This window comes from Puma concolor, chromosome B1 (genome assembly GCF_028749965.1).
Source record: "Puma concolor isolate L17-30 chromosome B1, mPumCon1.1.hap2, whole genome shotgun sequence".
Lineage (NCBI taxonomy): Eukaryota > Metazoa > Chordata > Mammalia > Carnivora > Felidae > Puma > Puma concolor.
The window spans coordinates 52149950-52170758 of record NC_141670.1 but is presented as its reverse complement, the minus strand read 5'-3'; the positions used below and the strand labels follow the sequence as shown (position 1 = coordinate 52170758).

Below are 20809 nucleotides of genomic sequence, written 5' to 3'. Positions count from 1 at the left end.
GGTCTGGCCTTTCCAGAAGGATTCTTATAGGTCATCAACAGATGTAGGAGAAGCAAGTGTCATTAAAGGAGGGAGTAAGAAAAGGTGCGGCATGAAGTGGAGAGCCACTGAACATGGGAACGTTGCTCCCTTGGGGTGAGGGAGGTTCCTGGCTGGGGGAGTGGGCATTTGTGGGGAAACTGTTCTCAGGGGAAGGTCCAGAGCCCAGGGATTCCTCTCTCACCACCTGACCCAGGCAGCCATTCCTTGCAGTGCTCACAGATCCCCAGGTTGGTGTCAGCTGGTTGGGAGATGTAGAGCAGCCAGTGAAAGCACATGTCCCAGAGCGGGGAGGGAGGCCCCACCAGGAAAGTTTTGCCTGGTGCCTGCCCATCAGCTCATGGCTGAAGGTCAGAAGCTAACTTGTGCACATAGTTGCATGACTCTTCTTGCCTGAACTCTGTAACAGTGCCCTGACACCCCTCTGTGGAAAGCCCTATTCTGGAAGGAGCCCTATTCTGGAAGGCCCAGGCCCCTCCTTACTCACACCAGTCACCATAGAGTTGGGTCTAGGAAATTGATGAAATCTGCCCCCTCCCTGCCTTAAGCAACAGCCCCCTTCCCCCACCCCCACAACCACACACATTCCCTACACACATTGGCATATAAGCCCAAAGGGCTCACAAGGCCTTGAGGCTGACTGATAAGAGGTAGCATCCCATGGTGATCAGCCCCTAGGGCCTTCCTGGCCCTCCTCAGAGTGGAGGCAGGCACAGTGCCTTTATGGCCATATCCTCCTTCCCATCAGGCAGGCTCTGTCCCTATAGGTTGGGAAAACAGCCTCCAAGCTCCAAGGGCTGGTAAGCCTTTGGCCTGGCATTCCAGCTGACACCCCCCTGCCCCCCATTGTGGGCCTCCTGGGCAAGGAGTCATGTCCAAGGTGTCTATCTGAAGAAGCACTGTTGAGGGGCCACTTTACACACACACCTCACTCTTACATCACCGAGCAAACTCCTTTTTAAAAGTTGGGTTTTCTCTTCACCTGAAATTGGAAGACTTTTTTTACTCCCTGGGGTGTTAAGAGTGCCATGCCCCCTGCATCCAGTTGCTAGGAGACTTAGCCAGTACTGACTCAGATTTTCTGGAACCCTGGGGATGAGTGTGCCAGCTTTGTGAGGTCATAGGGTCTGCTTTGAGGTGGTTTCTTCCAGGTTTCTTTTCTCCTGGCCCCTCCTCTCCAGCTGGGTTCTGGGTCTCATCCCCCAACACCTGCTTCAGGGGCCTTGGTCCCTTTCCTTTGTCCCACCTTTCCTTCACAGAGGTGAGCTTTCTCAGGCTTTCCTATAAACACTCACGAATGCCCCCATCTTACATATCCTTCTATGTAAGGATACTTCTCTCCTTCCTTTCAAGGTCAAGGATTTATCTCCATGAAAAGACGGACCTCCATTTACTGTCTTCATGTGCTTTCGGACTTTATTCCCACCAAGGTCTAGTTTCATCCCACTTCTTCACTGGCCTGTAACATCTGTGACTTCCTGTTCCCTGTATCCTGACTTTGCTTTGGGGTACAGGAAACAGCTCTGTGGGGGTGTCCCCTAGCACGGTGCCCAAGCATCCACATGCCGAGATTAGTAGGGATCGAGTCTTCTCCTGGCTAGCTTTGCCCTCTGCGTCCTGGAAGCCCTGGTGCCCACTGACAAGGGTGAATCCTGCTTTCCCTGCCTCCTTGACTGTAAGCCATGACTCCTTGCCCAGGAGCCTCCATGAAGAAAACCTTGGATGCTGGCTTAGGTTGGTGGCTGAACTGTCTGATCCTGCAGCCGCCTCCATTGGTACCTTCCCAGGTCTCCTTGTCTCTTTGCGTTAGGGCCTACCAAGGGAGTTCCTGGCCCGGAGTGACAGCTCCCAGGTTATAGCTTTTCCCTGAGTCAGGGAAGAAGTAAGAGAGCCCAAGCGTCTAGCATCTACCACTTCAACTACTCAAAGTATTATTACCATCAGCCCAGTGACTCCATCAAGCTAGTTCTGTTCTGTACCACTTTTGTTACCCTCATGGTCATATTACTTCAGGGCCCCTTGCTGTCTTTCCCGCCATGAGGAAAAACTTGGTTAGGGCACTTTGTTCCACTCCTGCAAATTACTAGGGTTAAAGGAATGGGGAGGGGGTGCCCTTCCTTCCCACGAGGGCCTCGGGCTCCTCATTCCAACTTACCCATTCTCTTTCTGGCAACCTTCACACTCTTGTTAATCTCACAGAGGGTGTCATTTTGCAACATGTGGTTGCTGCATCATGGATCCCGTTCCATCCTTGTCATCCTTGGCTGATGTTTCTTGGTTTCTCATAAGCTGCTTTCTCCTGAATGACCTCTCTCTCCATGCATTCACTCTCTGCCTTCTGTGAAGACTTCTCTTCCTCTATTTGTCCCTGACATGTTGGTGACATCCATTGTTCGATCCTTACCCTCTTCTCTTCTTAAACTACATGTTCTTTTTAAAAGCTCTATTATGGGGGCACCTGGGTGGCGCAGTCGGTTAAGCGTCCGACTTCAGCCAGGTCACGATCTCGGGGTCCGTGAGTTCGAGCCCCGCGTCGGGCTCTGGGCTGATGGCTCAGAGCCTGGAGCCTGTTTCCAATTCTGTGTCTCCCTCTCTCTCTGCCCCTCCCCCGTTCATGCTCTGTCTCTCTCTGTCCCAAAAATAAATAAACGTTGGAAAAAAAAAATTAAAAAAAAAAAAAGCTCTATTATGGTAACACTTAACATGAGATCTATCTTCAATACATTTTTAGGTGCACAGCACAGTCTTGTTAACTACAGGCAATCCATCATCCAGCACGTCTCTAGAACCTATCCATCCCATGTAACTGAAACATTATGCCCATTGATGAGCACCTCTCCGTGTTCCTTTTCTTCCAGTCGCTGGCAATTACTGTTCTACATGCTGGCTCTATGAGGGTGAATACATTAGACATCTCATATAAGCAGAATCATACGGTATTTGCCCTTTTGTGATTGGTTTCTTTCACTCAGCATAATGTCCTCAAAGGTCACAGGTCACATATTCTTGAGGGATTTTTTTTTCTAGCCACATGACTTCAATGTCCATCCATTGCAAATGACTTCCAAATTTATGCAATGGATGTGTCCTCTCACCTCTACCCCCAGCCTGGGGAGTGTTAAAGTGCTCAGTCTTCTCCCATAGAATGGATGACTGGGGAGCTTTGCTAGGTTTTTGGGGTCCTTGGGGGCTCAGGATTTTCATGGGGTGTTTTGCCAGGGGGAGTGGATCCTGACACAGTGGTTTGAGGGGGTGAGTCTCCGAGTCTAGACCCACTGGGTGGGAGCTGTCCTTGCCCACAGTCCTGGGGTAGGTCCTACAGGTCAGTCACTGTGCCTGGAAACTCAGGTGTTCTTTCTTGACTTCTCTCCTAAGTGGCATTGATCTGGGGCTCAACACCCTGGACCCAGAGGCTGCTCTCACCTCCTTTTCCATACCTCTCAATTTTCTCCTCATAACCACAACTCTCTGTTACATCAGAAGCTCAAACTAGCTTAGACCAAGTGAGATTTTATTGTTGCATAGAAGTAAAATGTCTTAGGGTATATTTAAGGTGAGGCTAGATCCAGGTGCTCTCATCTGTATTCGTTCCCAGGATCTTCCCTGAGATTGTCCTTTGCCACCCCCTTCCTAAAATGCACTTTTCACTCCCCTCACCTAGCTAACTCTCATTGATTTTGCAAAACTCAGCCTGCACATTAGCTCTTCTGGAAAGTCTTCCAGATCCTTCTTCCCCAGGGTGGTCAGGCGTCCCTCCAACTACTCCAGCCAGCAACTTGTGGGTCATTCCTGACTGCCCCTCCCCTGTTCCTTCCCAGACATTCCAAGCTCTACTAACGTTTTCTTCTATTTATTGAGCTCCTTCACTTCAATCCCCATTGCTACTACCCAAGTATATCCCTCATCAGTTTTTGCCCCCACCACCCATTCTCTACACTATTGCCAGAGTAAATAAACATACAAAACAAGTCTGATTATGGGATGGACGTTGGCAAGAGGGAACTTGCTAAAGTGATCATAACGTCCTGCATCTTGTTTTGAGGGTTGGTTACTCCAGCATGTATCCTCACTTAAGATCTCTGAATTTTATTTTATGTAAATTGTATCTTCCCTTTTTGCTACACACAAATATATAACACACATAAAGTTGAACTATGTCAGTTTCTTGCTTCAAACTTGCAATACAATTGTTGCTCACAGAGTAAGCCCCAAAGACTTCATGAGGCTTAAAAGGCACTGTAATGATCTGGATTCTTCTTTCTTGTCCAGTCCATCCTGGTGGCTATACCCACTGCCTCCAGGCCTTACCCGTCCACACTTTTCCAGTCCTCCTCTGTCCTCCCTCCAGAACTTTGCATACACTGTCTTCTCTCCTAGAACACTCTCTCCTCCCTCATTCTGCCTCCATCATTCTGGTTCATGTCTCAGCTTAATCATCTCTTGCCCGGGGAAAGCTTTCCTGAGCCCTTGTGACATGGTCTATGGCACTAAATGCATCACCAGCAGCACTTTGCACATTGTAAGTGTTCACTTAACCATTTGAATGATTAGTTTTAATGACTGTTTCCCCCTAGATTGTAAGTCATGAGAGTATTTCATTTTATTGATGACTGTTTTATTCCCTGTTCCCCAAGCCATAGTAGGCTTGTTGAATGAATGTGACTATCTTTATCATAATGACAGGACATTTCACCTGTTTATTGAGGGCCTCTCCTTATAGCTTGCATGTCCCACAAAGACATGGACAATGCCTTCTTCCTCTCTGGGGCCCTGATGCCTTGTGTAGGGCCTGGATGGTGGCTAGTACTCAGTAAGTGTTTGTTAGTTGAATAATTGAAAGCATCATGAGGTGATATTGACAGGAGAGAAACAGGTTATGGACCTACCTATGAATGTGGCTCATTTTGGCCACACCCAATGTTCTTTAGTTAAACATGGACTTTTCTCAGATCTCCCATGAGATCCATACAAAAGCCACAGAGTCCAGCACTCTTGAACTTAATGGTACTTGATATGCCTTTTCCTATTTACTGTTTGTGGAATGAATGTATGTATCTCAGCTCATCTATCTTACAGGCCTGTTTGGTCATAAAAACAACAAAAAACAAAACAATTTCATGTACTTACCAAGGAATGCTGAAGAGTACTTTCCGTTAGTAAATAGAGTTATATTCCAGGAGCTTTAACTATCTCTTTTTAATCCTTGCAATAATTCCATAGGATAGATATAATAATGGTCATTCTCATTTCACATATGAGGAAACTGAGGCTTAGAGAGACTAAATACCTTGTACAAGATCACAAAACTAGTGTTGAAACCCTGACCTTAACAGTTGGCCATACTAACAGCCATTGCAGATTGCCGGATTCAGTAATTTTCTAGATAAGACCTGGATGTTCAGGTTCACAGACTCCAGTTAGTGTTCAAGTAGAGTTTACATAACTGCTTCCTTCAGAAGGCTATGATATACACTATAACCTGGAGATTTCAGCTATGTTTGAGTGATTCAGGGCAGATCTGATCATTACTTTTTCTTTTCATCCTTTATCACCAACTTTTTTTGTAGTAGTTACCATGTTACATTAGATCCTCAGACCTTATTCATCGTATAACTGGAAGTTTGTGCCCTTTTACCAACTTCCCCTATTTCTGTTTCCTCAACCCCAGCTCCAGCAACCACTTTTAAACTCTCTGTTTCTATGAGTGTGACTTTTTTTTTTTTTTTTTTAGATTTCACATATAGTGAGACCAGGCAATAACTGTCTTTCTGTGTCTGGCTTTTTTCACTTAGCATAATACCTTCCAGTTTTATCCATGTTGTCACAAACAGCAGGATTTCCTTTTTTCTTATGGCTGAATAATATTTCATTACACACACACACACACACACACACACACACACACACACACATCATGTTTTCTTTATCCGTTCACTCATCAGTAGACACTTAGGTTGTTTCTATATCTTGGTTATTGTGAATAATGCTGCAATAAACATGGAGGGGCAGATATCTCTTTGATATCCTGTTTTATTTATTTTGGGTACATACCCAGAAGTGAAATTTCAGGATCATACATGGTAGTTCTATTTTTAATTTTGGGGGGGAATCTTCATATTCTATAATGTTGATCAACATTGTTTTTATCACCTTCATCATCATACTAAGACATGACTGTGGATCCTAGAAGTACAAAAAAATACACAGTAAAGTCATATTTTAACATATAAAATATTAAAATTAAAGTATTTAATATTTAAATTAAAATCAGAATATTTAAAATATTTAATATTTAAAAATACTACATCTGGAAGGGAACACAAAGGTATTCTTGTCCATGCCCTTAAATTTCCAGATAATGGAATGAGGCCCAGAGCAAAGGGAACATCACTAGATATCAGAGTTCAGACTGGAACCCAAGGCTCTGACCCGATATTAGTGCCATTTCATCTACGTTGTGTTACCTGTCTATGATGGTCAGTTTTATGTGCCAACTTGACAGGACTATAGTACCCAGTTATTTAATCAAACACTAATCTAGGTGTTGCTAAGGTATTTTCCAAGTGTGATTGACAGCTGTAAGTTGACTTTACGGAAAGGTGACTACTCTTGATATTGTTGCTGGACCTCTTCTAATCAACTGAAGGCCTCAAGAAAAAAACTGAAACTTCCTGAAAAAGAAGAAATTTTGCTTTAAGACTGCAGCACCAACTCCTACCTAAGTTTCTAGAATGCCATCCTGTCCTATAGATTTTGGACTAATATACTAACATACCATAATCATATAAGCCAATTTCTTAAAATAAATTTCTTAATATCTATCTATCTATCTATCTATCTATCTATCTATCTATCATCTACCATCATCTGTCAATCATTTATCAATTTATCAATCTATAAATCTACTATCTATCACCATCATTTATGAACTATCTATCTAAAATCATCATCTATCTATCTCTCTTCTTGGTTCTGTTTTTCTGTAGAATCTTGACTGGTTCCCTAAAGGAACTTACATGGCACACATAACTTTTATTTACATATATATAGCATAGGTACATTGGAAGAAAATACATAAAAATAAAATTTTCTAAAAACTTTATTCTACCTACTAAGAATGACCAAAGTAAGGTGAAAGCAGTCTAATAGGGCAGTTGACAGATTAGCTATGAGATGCTGGCTTGTGGTTTCAAGAGAACTTGAATTTCGTCAGTAGAGATACAGAGAATTCTCGTTGTTCTCCAACATTTACCTTCCTCCTTTTCATTACTAACAGAATTCTCATGTTTGGAGAGGGCTGGCTGTTTGATAAAGTTTGTCCCCAATAACATATAAGTAGCAGTTCCTAGCTGGTATATCAGGGAAGTGTTTTAAGAGGAGCATATCCACCTGAAACACACATTTTATAAATTCATTTACTTATTTTGAGAGAGAAAGAAGAGAGAGAAAAAATACAGAGAATGAGAGAGAGAATCTCAAGCAGGCTCCATACTGTCAGCACTGAGCCCAGTGCAGGGCTCAAACTTATGAACTGTGAGATCATGATCTGAGCTGAAATCAGGAGTTGGACACTTAACTGACTGAGCCACCCAGGCACTTCTGGAACACATATTTTTGTCTCTCTTTATCATTTGCTCTTCCTGCCAGGAAGATAGATGACATGGCTGGGATCTCAGAAGCATCTTGGACCCTAAGAAAAAGGCTATTCAAATCAGAGAGGTCTTAACCTTTACACACCAAACCAACACCATCAGTTACCTACTTCTAGACTGTTCATTAGACAATGAAAACAAACCCATTTCTGTTTAAACCGCCATAATTTGGTGGCTTCTACCACACAATTCTACCAATTCCTACCTGAGGCAGACAGGTACCAGGAGTGGGACTGACAACCTAATATTTGAAAGTAACTGAATGAAGAAAGTAGGTAGAGAGATATTAATATATCAGATATTACAGAATAAAAACTAGTAACCTCATGATGCATTTGAAAACATTTTAAACTGTCACCTACTGTACCTTGGAATGTATATCATATGCCAAACAAAGCTGTAGCATCAGGGAATATGGTAAGAAAAATACAGACTTCTGACAGCAAAATACAGAGAGAAAGAGAGAGAAATTCAGACTGGAGTAGGGCAGTCTGCAAGCAGAGATGGATGAAAATACATCTTAGAGATATACCCTTCACCTACAGTCTACAATCTATGCTGAGAACATATGCAATTTTTTTGCTTATAAATTTATTAAAGATGATTTTTTAAAAATTATGGCAAATGCACATAAGATTTACCATTTTAATAATTTTGAAGTATACAGTTCAGTGACATTAAGTATACCCAGATTGTCATGCAGCCATCAACACCATCCATCTCCAGAACTTTTTCATCTTCCCAAATGGAAACTCTGTACCCAGCAAACAATAGCTCCCCATTCTCTTCTCCCCAAAGCTCCTGACAACCACCATGTTAATTGTCTATGAATTTGACTACTCTAGGCACCTCATATTATTAGAATCACTTGTCCTTTTGTGATGAGTTTATTTCATTAGAATAATGTCCTCAGAGTTCATCCATGTTGTAGCTTGTGTCAGAATTTCCTTCCTTTTTAAGGCAGGATAATATTCCATTGTATGGATAGACTATATTTTGTTTGTCCATTCATCCACTGATGGACATTGGGTTGCTTCCACCTTTTGGCCTGCTATCCACATGGGTGTCCAAAGAGATCACTGTAATTTGGAGTCTTACAGGATCAAAAAACCCAACTCTTTCTATACTTCAAACTAAACAATTTATAAATAATGACTTGAGAATTATGGATTCTCAAAGAATGGGCTTTGGAAAGCCCATTTGCCCATTATCCCTTTCTTTCTTCCGATTGGGAATGCAGAGATGATCACAGGAGCACTATCAGTCCTGTTACAAGCACAGGAGTGAGTATCCCATCTTGGGATCCCTGATGACAGCTAAGGCTACTGCACCAGCCACTGACTACTGGACTCCGGACTTGTGACATGAGAGAAAAAAACACCCACTTCTTAAGCCACTGGTATTTGGGTTTAGAGTTATGTGTATTGACATTCAGTCTCTAACTGCTATAGAAACTAATTTCTGAGGCCCAAGTTGGGTCAAATCAGGTCATGAGATGGACCAGGCAATGGGGGTTTCTTGTTCACAGAAATAAAGCGATTTGCCAGAACCAGGAAGTGGGGGAGTTTAGGTTGCAGGATATCTCCCCTGGTCACCAATGTACATTGCAAGTCCTACTTCCTGTCAGGGCCCTGAGAAAGGGACAGTCATCAGTCATCTTGGGAAACTTTTTTGGGCCTGGGGAGTGGGGGCAGGAAGTCTGCTCATTAACATAAAAGGAGCTCCATTAAGGACAAATTATCATGTAAGCCAAAGGTTTACCCTATAGGGGACACTTGTCAAAAGGTAAATTTAGGCTTTGTGAGCATGCAACCTGTTAGATGGGTGGGAACCCTTAGTTTCCCTGGGCAAGGACCCCTGAAAGTAGGAGACATACACAGTGAGCCTCAGCATGTTTCTAAGCAATCATTCATTCACTCAAAAAAATGTTTATGAAGCATGTGAAAGAAGCCATTCCACTGCAGGTGTGAGATACAGATATATCCTATAAAATCTCCTATGATGTGCCCCCTGTTCCTTGCACTGGCTTTGGGGCAAGCTCATTCTTGGGGATTTTGAACATTTTCTTGCCTCTGTCCAGAAAGCTCTTCTCCCACGTACCTATCTGACTAGTTCTTTTCACTCAGAACTCAACCAAATGTCACATCCTCAGAGATGCTTTCCCTGACCATGTCCCTAAAAAGGCAGTCCTTTCTTCTCACTCTTTGTATCCTCATCCTGCTTTATTTTGCTTCACAGCACTTATTACCACCTGTCATGTATTTATTTGCTATGTGTTTTTGTTCCCCTCACTAGAATGAATGTCTATGAGAGCAGGATCTTTGCTCTGCTCACTGTAGGGACCATGTCCCTAGAACAGCATCTAACATAGAGCAGAAACTTCATACATATTGACTGAATGAATGAACACACAGGCCTTGTCCTCACAGAGTCTCCAGTCTAGGAAAGGAGCAGACCAATCACAATAGTGCTGTTTGAAGATAAGGGCAGAGCACTCAGGAGGAGAGGAGGGACACCCAGTCCAGACAGGGATGGATGCCTGAAGAAAATGACTTTGTGGAGACAGAGCAGGACTAACTGGGGACTGAGGGTCAAGGCAGAGAAAGAGGATGGAGTCTGGTAGATTAGCCAGGTTGGGGACCACTTCTCCCTCTAGGTCAAGAGAAGTGGGTGGATGATGAAACGAAGAACAGGTAGAGGTGTGGGGTCATGATAGAAAGTTGAGAAGGGCCATTATACAACAGGACCCTAACTTCAATGTGGGAGAGACAGATGTGGAAGTTAGCTTTAGGGCCAGGGGAGACATCATCTTGGGAAGAAATTTTTTAGAATAACTTAATTGGCTTCTTCGGTTGTGCCAAGATAGCTCTTGGGGAATACTGGAGCAGAAGGCAGAAGGCCACATAAATGGCTTTGCATAAGAAGTGGACAGGACATTCAATATTCAGCCTCAGAAAGTGGGGTCCTATTGGCAGTGAAGAAAGCAGACATGGCAGTTAGGTAAGCAACTGATCTCACCTGCCCCAACAACAAAGTCTTTTTGCCTGAGGATAATAAAACATTTGTTGGGGAAAGAGAAATAGCAAAGCCTTAGGGGTAGAAGAGGTGAGGAATCTGGGGAGTTCCAAGGAGGAATTTGAAGAAGAGGGAACAATGGAGGAAGCTAGTGTCCAAGAGGAGGGGCCACTATGAAAAGTCCTCACTGGCGGGAAGGGGTGAGGAACAAGGCATACATCCCTTTTGGCATACAGGGATGTACCAGAGTCACTTTAAATTGTCCTTCTTCACTGGGCTGTGACATAATCTGAACTGCCCATCTTTACCCCCTACATCACAGACATCTAGTATGCACAAGGATCTGGTTATGAAGTAATTAAGATCAATGTAGGACACAGAAAAGTAACAAATCAAAAGCTACTCAGTGAGTGGGAATTTGGCAGCAGTAAATGAGATTCTGGTGCACGAAGATGAAAGTTCCAGTCCCCCGAATCCCTTCAGAGACATGGGGAAGGGTACTGAGTTTCCCATCTATGTGGGATGGGGTTGGAACTTGTTTAACTGCTTATTTGAGAAAAAAGTGACCACATACTGATTTTTACTTTACAATAGTAGGGCACAGATGATGTTGTTGCTAAGGGTGAGGGGGCATTAATGGGGTTTGGGCAGGTGGGGAAAGCAGAAGTTTGGAAGAATAGCTGTAGAGAGTAGGACAGTGATAGATACAAGGATAACCTTATATCCCCTAAACCCAAGCTGTGGAAAATGTAATTCAATCAAAGACTTTACCACACTTGGCGAATGCATATTGGTCCAGGTCTAAAGCTTTCCTGAGGGTCTTTCTTGGAGAGGAGGGAGTAAAAAAAGGTCAACGCCTAGAGAGGGACAAGTAGCAGAGGAATGATTTTAATCCTATGGACAAAAAGCCCAGCTCCTATTATCTTGGTCAGAAGTCTGTTGAGGCAGTGACCTGGAAAAATTGGTGATGGTTTGGAGTAGATAGAGTGAGGACTGGACCTGACCAGAGAAATGTAGAAGCACTGAGGAGTAGCACTGGATGCCCAGATAATGTTGATACCAGGAGTTGGCAGAAATTTCAATCCATTGGAATGAGTGAATTCCTCCAGAAGCTTCCAAACCCTGAGGGTGGAAAAGAAGAAGGAGATGGCTGGATTGATCAGCAAGACAGTGGCTGAAAGAATGTCCCATGGGCACTGGGCTGGGTACAAAGTGATCCAGAGATAGGAAGGAGGCAAAGGAATCTGAGGAGAGTGACTAAGTTCAGCTGAGCTTCCAACCCCTGAGGGTGGAAAAGAAGAAGGAGATGGCTGGATTGATCAGCAAGACAGTGGCTGAAAGAATGTACCATGGGCACTGGGCTGGGTACAAAGTGATCCAGAGGTAGGAAGGGGGCAAAGGAATCTGAGGAGAATGACTAAGTTCTGCTGAGCATGTAGAACACTTGTAGTAGGGGGAAGAGAGGAAGAGAGCCAGAGATAGAAGGCCATGGCCTGAGACTGACATCTTAGAGTTGAGGTTTCCAGAACCAAGCATGTCTGGGAGAGAAGACCTTGGGAATGGACATGGGAGTGAGCTGGTGACGTGGGGTATAGACATAGAGTATTGAGTCAAGGGCATTTGAAGCCAGCTTGTGGGCTGGGTGTGACAGAGACATCTAGATCTCAGAGAATGTTGGCTGGAATGAAGCAGAAAGGGAGATTCTGCGTCATTGGGTGCCAAATTCCCCAGGACTGAGGAAGACAGAGTGAGTCCATGAGATGATAGTAATGAGGAGTGGTGGGTAGTAGCTAAGCCTGATGGCAAGCCCTTCAAAGGGAGAAGGGACTTTGTATGACAGTGAGAAATGGTAGAATAGCAGTTTTTGTGGAAAGCCAGCTCCATTCCTAGGAAGGTGTGAGAGGTGACACAGCATTCCCTCAAGGGCTGCAGAGGAAGTGGTGAGATTAGGAGGGTTGGGCTTCAGTTACAGCAAGGAAGCAGAGGCAATGCTCCATGAAAAGGTTGATGATGTAGATTTCAGAAGACACAATGCAAGCACCAGCACAGACAAAGCAGTGAAAGAAAGAATAAGTGCAAAAGGAAACACAGAGTGGTATGAACAATGCCAAAGGTGAAAGATATGTTGACTAGAGAGTCCCAAATTTTACTGGGTCGCTGGAAATCATAGAGACAAGACTCTTGGGAGTGATGACTGTCCAGAGGCTACAGGTTTCCTTGTCTGGGTGATGTGGAAACCTGCTGAAGTTTTTACTCTGTGTCTGAATGGCTGAATTTACATGCCAGTCCCAAGTCCCATAATGAGCTGTGACCCCCCCTCCCCCCACTCTCCACTCATTGTCTCCTCTCTCCTGCATTCTCCGTGTCCCCCTGCACTGGCTTATCTCTTCTGTCTTCAGGCACACACAGGCCATCTCCTCTGGTTACCATCTTCTCTCTTTCCTATCTTTCACTGCAAACTTCCCAATAACTGCCTCTATTTGCCTACCACGCTCTTACATACAGTCTATCTTCTGATCTCACCTGTCTACTAAAGTAGCTCTTGTGAAGCCACCAAGCCTCTCTGCACTGCCAGCAACTAGGGGCATTCATTTCCCCACCTTTTCTTCCTTGATGTCTCAACAGCCTTTGGCTGGATTCCTCCATACTTGAAACATTCTTTTCTTGGTTTTCTGCACTCTCTTGCTTTTTAACTCTTCTCATTCCCTTCTTGACACTTCATTCTCTTTCTTATTCCTTTAATAAAATCATTCCTTCTCTGGGCCTATGCTGTTCTCCCCACAAAAAGTACAGTGTAGTAGTTAGACACATGGAAGCTGATGCCAAGCAGCCTGGATCCAAATTCTGACCCCACCACATGCCAGCCAAATGTCTTTTGGAAAGCTAAGTTTTCCAGGACTCAGTTTCTCCATTCAAAAATTGGTATGATAATAATATCTACTTCATAGGGTAGATGAATTGGCATTTACTGAATACCAATGAATGTTGTACACTTTTCGGGTACTCAATGAACCAATACATACCATCTGAAATGTGTTTGTGCTTCTTATGTTCTACAGTTGGCATAAAAAAATCTGGATTTCAGCCAATGACTATTGTATTTGACAATATTTGTTCTTATTAAAATTACCTGGGCAAGCCCAGTGTGACTATTAACTTTATGTATCAACTTGACTGGGCTAAGAGATGCCCAGATAGCTGGTAAAACATCATTTCTGGACTTGTCTTGAAGGTGATTCTGAAAGAGGTTCATATTCAAATCGGTAGATTCAGTAAAGCAGATTGTCCTCCCCAATGTGAGTGTGCACCATACAATCTGCTGAAGGCCCCAATAGAAGAAGAAAGTGGAGGGAAGGTGATTTTTTTCTCTCTGTATAAGCTGAAACATCCATCTTCTCCTGACCTTGGACATCATTTCTCCTGGTTCTAGGTGGTTCTTGGGTCTTTGGATGCAGGCTGGGACTTGCATCATCAGATGGTTTTCACGCCTTCTGGTTGGGATTAGGGAGGGGAGGGTGGGTAATGGGTACTGAGGAGGGCACCTGTTGGGATGAATACTGGATGTTGTATGGAAACCAATTTGACAATAAATTTCATATTGAAAAAAAAAAAGAACTGTATCACCAGTCCTTCTGGCTCTCCAGCTTGCAGATGTGGGACTTTTTAGCCTCCATAATTGCATAGTCCAATCCCTCATAATCTATTTCTACATATCTATATCTCTAAATATTCTATTGGTTGTATTTCATTGAGGATCTTGACTAATACACCTATATTTCAAATACAGAGTGATCTCCACTCTGTAACACACATCTGTGCACATCTAATTGGACTAAACCCTGTATCTGTCAGCCAGAAGCAAGCCTTGAGGGATTTCATTTGTAGAACTGATCAGTCATATTTATATTGAACACACATTGGCTAAGTCTTTGTTTCTTGATGGCAATTCATTATCAGTTCCAGTTGTTTCTGCAGGTGACTCTTTAACCTCATTAAATTCCATTGAGGAAACCACCAAGTTTCAAGTTACATAGTTCATTCCTGCCTCTAAGCAACCCTGAACCTAAACATGAGTTTTCTAAGAAAGAATAGTTTCCTGCTCTCAGAGAAAGAGAAGGAGGAAGGGAGGGAGGGAGGGAGGGAGAGAGAGAGAGAGAGAGGAGAGAGAGAGAGAGAGAGAGGATTTGATAATTCCAGGCTTCAAAATTTCACCAGAAGTGTTGTCAATATAAAGCCAAAATGATCACTTCAGTCTAAAATGAGTAAGTAGGGTCTTACAAGGGGGAAACTTGTTATTCAGCATTGGTACAGAAAACAGCTGATGGATATGTGTACTTGTCAGATTGTTCTTTTAGGACTTCATACACCGAATTCCTATGTCTTGCAATGACATCATATTTCCTTTTCTGATTTATTCAGGGAGATGGGAATCAGCTAACCATTTCTCCCCTGGTGTTTCTAGCTCAGTACTTGTGTTTCCATGGAGCACCCCCTGTCCGCACGGGCTGCTCATGGCCTACCCAAGCAGCTGGAATCAGGTGGGAGCCCCTGGTGCTGGGAGGGCTTCCCTGAAAGCCCATAGGGGCTGTATTTAACAGTCTTGAAGAGTGCAGCCTTGGGCAGAGGGCCAGGAACAATCTGTGTAACCCACTAAGCTAATTATTCTCTCTGCAGATGGTGTCCTCCACTAATCCTCTCTCAGTTTGTCATAATCCAGTTCTGTTCTGAGGAGAGCTGCTGGGTGTCTGGCTTTCATGTAAAAGGACTGTCTGCTTAAGCAGAGGAGGTAGGTCACCTGCTCTGTGGGGCTGGGGCTTTGGGCTCTTAAGACAAGGAGAGCAGCCGCAAGGGCTGTCCAGAAGAAGGCCACTAGTCCTGTGGCCCCGGGAGGCTGAATCAGCTTCAGAGAGAGGGGCAAGCATCCACAGTGGTCTGACTTTCCTCCACTGGCCACTTCCCTGGGGTCTCAGAGGGCTCAGAGGAGCCGGCCATGCTCTTTTGCTCTGCAGAGGATGGTGAGTCTTTTTGAGTCTCAGTAGGTCTGTGTCTCTTAGGGTCAGCTGCCCCAGGGGTAGAGTATCTTGGCTCTGGGAAGTCACAGCCAAGAAGGAGGTGTTTCAGCCTGAGACTCTGGGAGGGACGTCTTGAGCAGGATGCATGTGGTGATGCAAGATTGGTTCTCTTCCCCCAGCTTGCTGGGCTGTTTGGTGGTAGGTCATGTTTAAACACGGTGCTGCTAAGATTCAGGTTCCTGCTCGTTAATTTACAGGATGTTAATATTATATAGCCTGTCTGGTTCTCCCACCTGCACCGAGGGGGTGAACAATGCAGTCACTGGAGCCAGAGAGGGATAAATCCCTCCTGAGGACCCCCCTCAGTCTCTTAGGGTGGAAGGGAGCTGCCCCTCCACTCCTACAGGGTGAGGATGGCCCACGGTGGGGTGGTTCAGGGGCCATGTTTGCTTCTCAGAGGATCAAGACTTCAAGAGAAGGCTATAAAGAGCCAGGGCGAATATAGAGATTGGCAGGAAAAAGGGTCAGGAGTCCCTAGGAATTACATTATTGAATTTCCTCTACTGGCTTCAGGGTTAGCATCGTTGCACCCATTCCTACAGAAGAAAATGGGGCATGGAGATGTTAAATTATGGAAGCACCACTAAGTCAAACCCAGGTCTGCCTCAAACCTCTTTCCTCCTTGTTGCTCTTTTTAGTCATCCCTGGTTGAGGCAAATGCCATCCTCCTGTCCCAGGTTTAATGACAAAAAGACTGAGACTTGGGGTAACTGGGTGATTTGCAGAGGGCACACAGCCAGTGAGGGCAGACTCTCAGCCAAGTCCAGCATGACTGACACTAATTATCTCTGTGCTTCAGTTCTGCACCTTCCCATTGGGCTCCACCCCACTGCAGACTCATCCTGTACTTGGAGAAGGAGGTCCACTCCATAGTGATGGGCAAGGGGGCATGAGCCACTGCCTTCTGGCAGTGTAACCATGAAGGAGGCCCGGGAGGGCATCTGGTTCCTTCCCACAGCCCAGAAGTACACCTCAGACAGTGAGAATATCCTCTGCTCTGGGAAATTTCTAGAGAAGTATAACCTGCATTATTCTTTGTTTATGCTCTTAGATATGTAAACATCATCCAGAAATCCTCTTATTATGGTGGTCTCAGACAGGTCTGCTTTCCTTATCTAAGCTGGGGGAAATAGGAGAGCTGGTTGCCATTTTCAGCACCAACGTGCTTAAACGTATGTTTGTGTATATGTGTGTGGGTATGCATGTCTATATGTGTGTGTCTGTGTGTATTCATGCCTGTAATGTGTGTGTATGTGACTGGGTGTTTGTGTGTTTGTGCATGTGTATGCACATAGGTTTGTGTGTGTGTGTGTGTGTGTGTGTGTGTGTGTGTGTGTGTATGCATGTGTGTGTGTGCTGATGCAGGGGACCTGGTTTTGCTGAGAGACCACTGGACTAGTGGTCACAACGCCTAGACCTGCTGACTGCATGGTACCCCTGCTCTCTAGGCTTTGGTGTTCTAGGTGGAAAGCTAGCAGGATGGAGTCAAGGAGCCATATCTTCTTTCCAGTGCAATAGCCTATGCATGCAGTGTTCAGCAGCTTTCTCAGCTCCAAGTTAAATAACCCCAGTCCCCATAACCTTTCCCTGTAAAGCACATTTTCCAATCCTTTAATCATCTTGGTTATTTTCCTCTGAACTCCCTCCAAGATACCTATGTCATTGGATAAGTATGTCGTATAAATTAGTCGGTAAATCAATCTGTCAACAATATCTCTTGAGCAACCACCCTGTGGCTTGCAGGAGGTGCTGGGCTGATACAATCCAACCACACAGGAACAGAAAGATTTTTTTCACTGTTGCTCAGACCAAGGGTTCATTTGTCCAGCAGTGGCCTGAGGCATAGTAGACATGCTGGGAAGATATTGTTCCTTCCAATACCATCATCTCCAGAAGCTCAGGGCTGTGCCTCAACAGCAGTATCTGAGAATGTTTTCAGTAAACACTTAAGGGCACCTGTTCTGTTCTGAGCCCTGTGCTAGGCAATTTGAGGGTTATAAAAATGAGCGTGATGCTCCCTGACCACCTGCACTGAGTACAGAGTAGGGTGGATTCAGAAGCAAAGAGGGGTAAGTGGGTCCTGAGGACCTAGCCAATCTCTCAGCTGCAGATAGGACATTGGTGCTCAACGTGGGCTGCTTTGAAAGCTTTTCTCCCAGATGCAGCATAATCAACAATAAAGCAAAATAGCCAAAATATTTCAGAGTTTGGAGGAAACCAGGCTTTTATCTGAACAATGATTTCACTCCTCATTAACTGGGTGAACCTTGGGCGAGTTAGTTAAGTTCCTGAGTCTCAGGTACTTTACATGGCAGGGTGATACCTACCAAGAGGGATTGTTTGAGATGAAACAACATCACATTTGTCAAATGTCTGGTGCATAGTAGGTGATTGATATTATAGTCTGCCTTCACCTCACCAGCTCATTAAGGATCAGTTTCTGCAGTCTTCAGTTCCTTTGGTTGGATCTTGGCCATCCCACTAGTTGGGGTTTTAAGTTCTATGAGTTGATCATGTGAGGTATACAGTATACAACAGTATCATCTTTGCTTATTGATCCTAAAATAATTTTCTTCAAGGCTGAAGGGCAATATTTTACTTATAGTATAGCATATGCTTCATGATTTTATAGTCTGAGATCAACTGTGATCTTAGCTTTTATCTTTATGGTTGGAGCCCATATTCTTTTTTCAGTTTAGCCTTGACTTTTTGTATTAGAAAGAACACTTGGCCCTTGACCAAGACCCTGAAGGATAACTTTGGACAGGTCACTGAAGAGACAGCTGTAGTACAAAGCAAACACTTCTCAAATATAAGTGTGCACCAAAATCATCTAGAGGTCTTTGTAAACAAACACAGATTGCTGAGCTCCATTCCAGAGTTTCTGATACAGTGAGTCTGGGTGGAACCTGATAATTTGCATTTCTAAGACATTCACTGGTGATGCTGACTCTGTGGGTCCAGGGCCTGCACTGTGAGAGTCACTGATGTAGGAAGAACAGCTTTGGACCTTAGTGGAGCTTGGCCAAGTTGACCCTTCTGAGCCCGTTTCTTTATTTACAAACCTCTACCTTACAGATTCGATTTAAAGGTAATAATTAGAGAAATTATGATGAGCAAAGAACTGCATAAAGCTATAAAACACAATGTAACTATTAATAGTTTAATATTCCACATCAGCTTTAGCTTACTCACTTATAAAATGAAGATAATAATAGTAATTTTATAACGATTAAGTGAGATGACCAATATAAAAGCAATTTATGAAATATAAAGAACTACGGAATTTGGTTCTTATAATTTCCCTAAGCCTCAGATTCCTCATCCATAATATGACAAGGTGCTCAGTGAGTTTATTTTATGTGCCAAGTCATGCGGTAGCTCATTATTCTACATGTGGATAATGCAGGTTTGTAGTTAATACCCTGCTGATGCTGCCTTGTGTCCTGTTGGATCCTTTGGTCAAAGCTCCATGTTGGGCCACTGTTGTGTTAGGATGCTTTTGGCTAAAAGAAACGGAATTCCCAGCTAAAAGTGTTTTTAGGTTAAGGATTTTGTTGCCCAGAGGCAGAGTGATTTCATGGTTGATTAATTCAATGGCTTGACCAAGTTAAGACTCTAGAATTCTTTTGGCTTTGTCCTCATGGTCACATGGTGGCTGTAGAAGTGCCAAAACTCACATCCACAAACAACAATCAAAAGCATGAAGAGACGAATCCCTGACTTGTATTCTTTTTAATGTATAAAAAAAAACCTTTTTAGAAGCCTCTTATTGGCTAGGGTGATATCACATGTCCTTTGATAAGGGAAATGGAATTACATGATTAGTTTAGACTAGTCAAATATTCAACCTCTGTGGCTGGAAGAGATTCATGAAACATGTGGTCACCCAATCAGGCCTCTGTCAGCAAGTGAGAAAGTCAGCAAATGTGAAAGAGGAGGTGACCAGCAGTGTCCCTTTCCAATCAGAGTCATGTCCATAAGGCTTTACTTGCACACCTCCCCACAGCATTATGAGATTTTCCTGTACCTGGGGCACAGCTAGGAAGGCCCCTCATCAGAATATCAAAAAGAAGTTTAAACAGGTATTTGCCATCCTTCATAAGAGAAACGGAGCTCTCCGGGAGTCAGGGGAGCAATCCATCCCACTTTCCCACCAGGGAGGTTACTGATCTATAAGGACAGACTCAGTAGCCACAGAGTCTTTCCCAGGCAAAGTTCTTGACCCTGAGAATTCACAAATCAGCACTGCAGCGTTACTACTGTGTGTGGTGTTTCCTCCTGAATCTAGCATAGTGCCAGTACCTAGAGCATGTGCCTGACAGACACCTAAGTGCTTAAGAAAAATACTCTAGGGGCGCCTGGGTGGCGCAGTCGGTTAAGCGTCTGACTTCAGCCAGGTCACGATCTCGCGGTCCGTGAGTTCGAGCCCCGCGTCGGGCTCTGGGCTGATGGCTCGGAGCCTGGAGCCTGTTTCCGATTCTGTGTCTCCCTCTCTCTCTGCCCCTCCCCCATTCATGCTCTGTCTCTCTCTGTCCCAAAAATAAATAAAAACGTTGAAAAAAAATTTAAAAAAAAAAAAAGAAAGATACTCTAGCTGCCACAATTAAAGTAGTTTGGTCAGCAAGCAGGTTTGGGAAAAGTGAAGGCTTTCATAGTGGAATAGATTTTGCTAGCATTCTAAGACAGTCATGTCTGTGGAATTTTAAAATCTCATTCTTCTTCCTCTGTAAGAGCTATGTCAACCCATTGGAGTAGTGAATACAAGGGTTTTCTGAGGGAAGGGAAGCCCCCCCCCCACCCCAACAGGTTTCTGTTTTAAGGAACAGACTCCTGTCTAGGCTCAGGGATGGCCAACAGCTCTGAAAGGAAACAAATCCTGGATGGGAGCGGTTGGCCACAGCCTTCACTGCCCTCGCTCCTTCTGACCATGGGGTGGATGCTCTTGCTTCTGAAGCTCCCTACTTAACCCTTAGTAAGTGACATAGGAAAGCTGTGAGGTTGAGATCCCCAGGGGTGTCTCTAGGGGAG

General features: G+C 44.1%; 1 protein-coding gene across 3 annotated transcripts in view; it reads left to right on the top strand.

Moving 5' to 3' along the window:
- Nucleotides 1-15483: 15483 nt before the first annotated feature.
- The window catches only part of RP1L1 (RP1 like 1), a 51371-nt gene continuing 46045 nt past the window's right edge, over nt 15484-20809 (top strand). For 2 of the 3 annotated variants that reach the window (XM_025922247.2, XM_086703808.1), the window contains exon 1: nt 15484-15721. Coding sequence is in view for 1 of the 3 variants with exons in the window: in XM_086703807.1 (XP_086559933.1) it covers nt 15719-15735 (17 nt within the window). In the remaining 2 variants the exon portion in view is untranslated. Of the gene's footprint in view, nt 15736-20809 lie in introns of all 3 variants that reach the window. The other variant, XM_086703807.1, reaches the window with a different exon arrangement.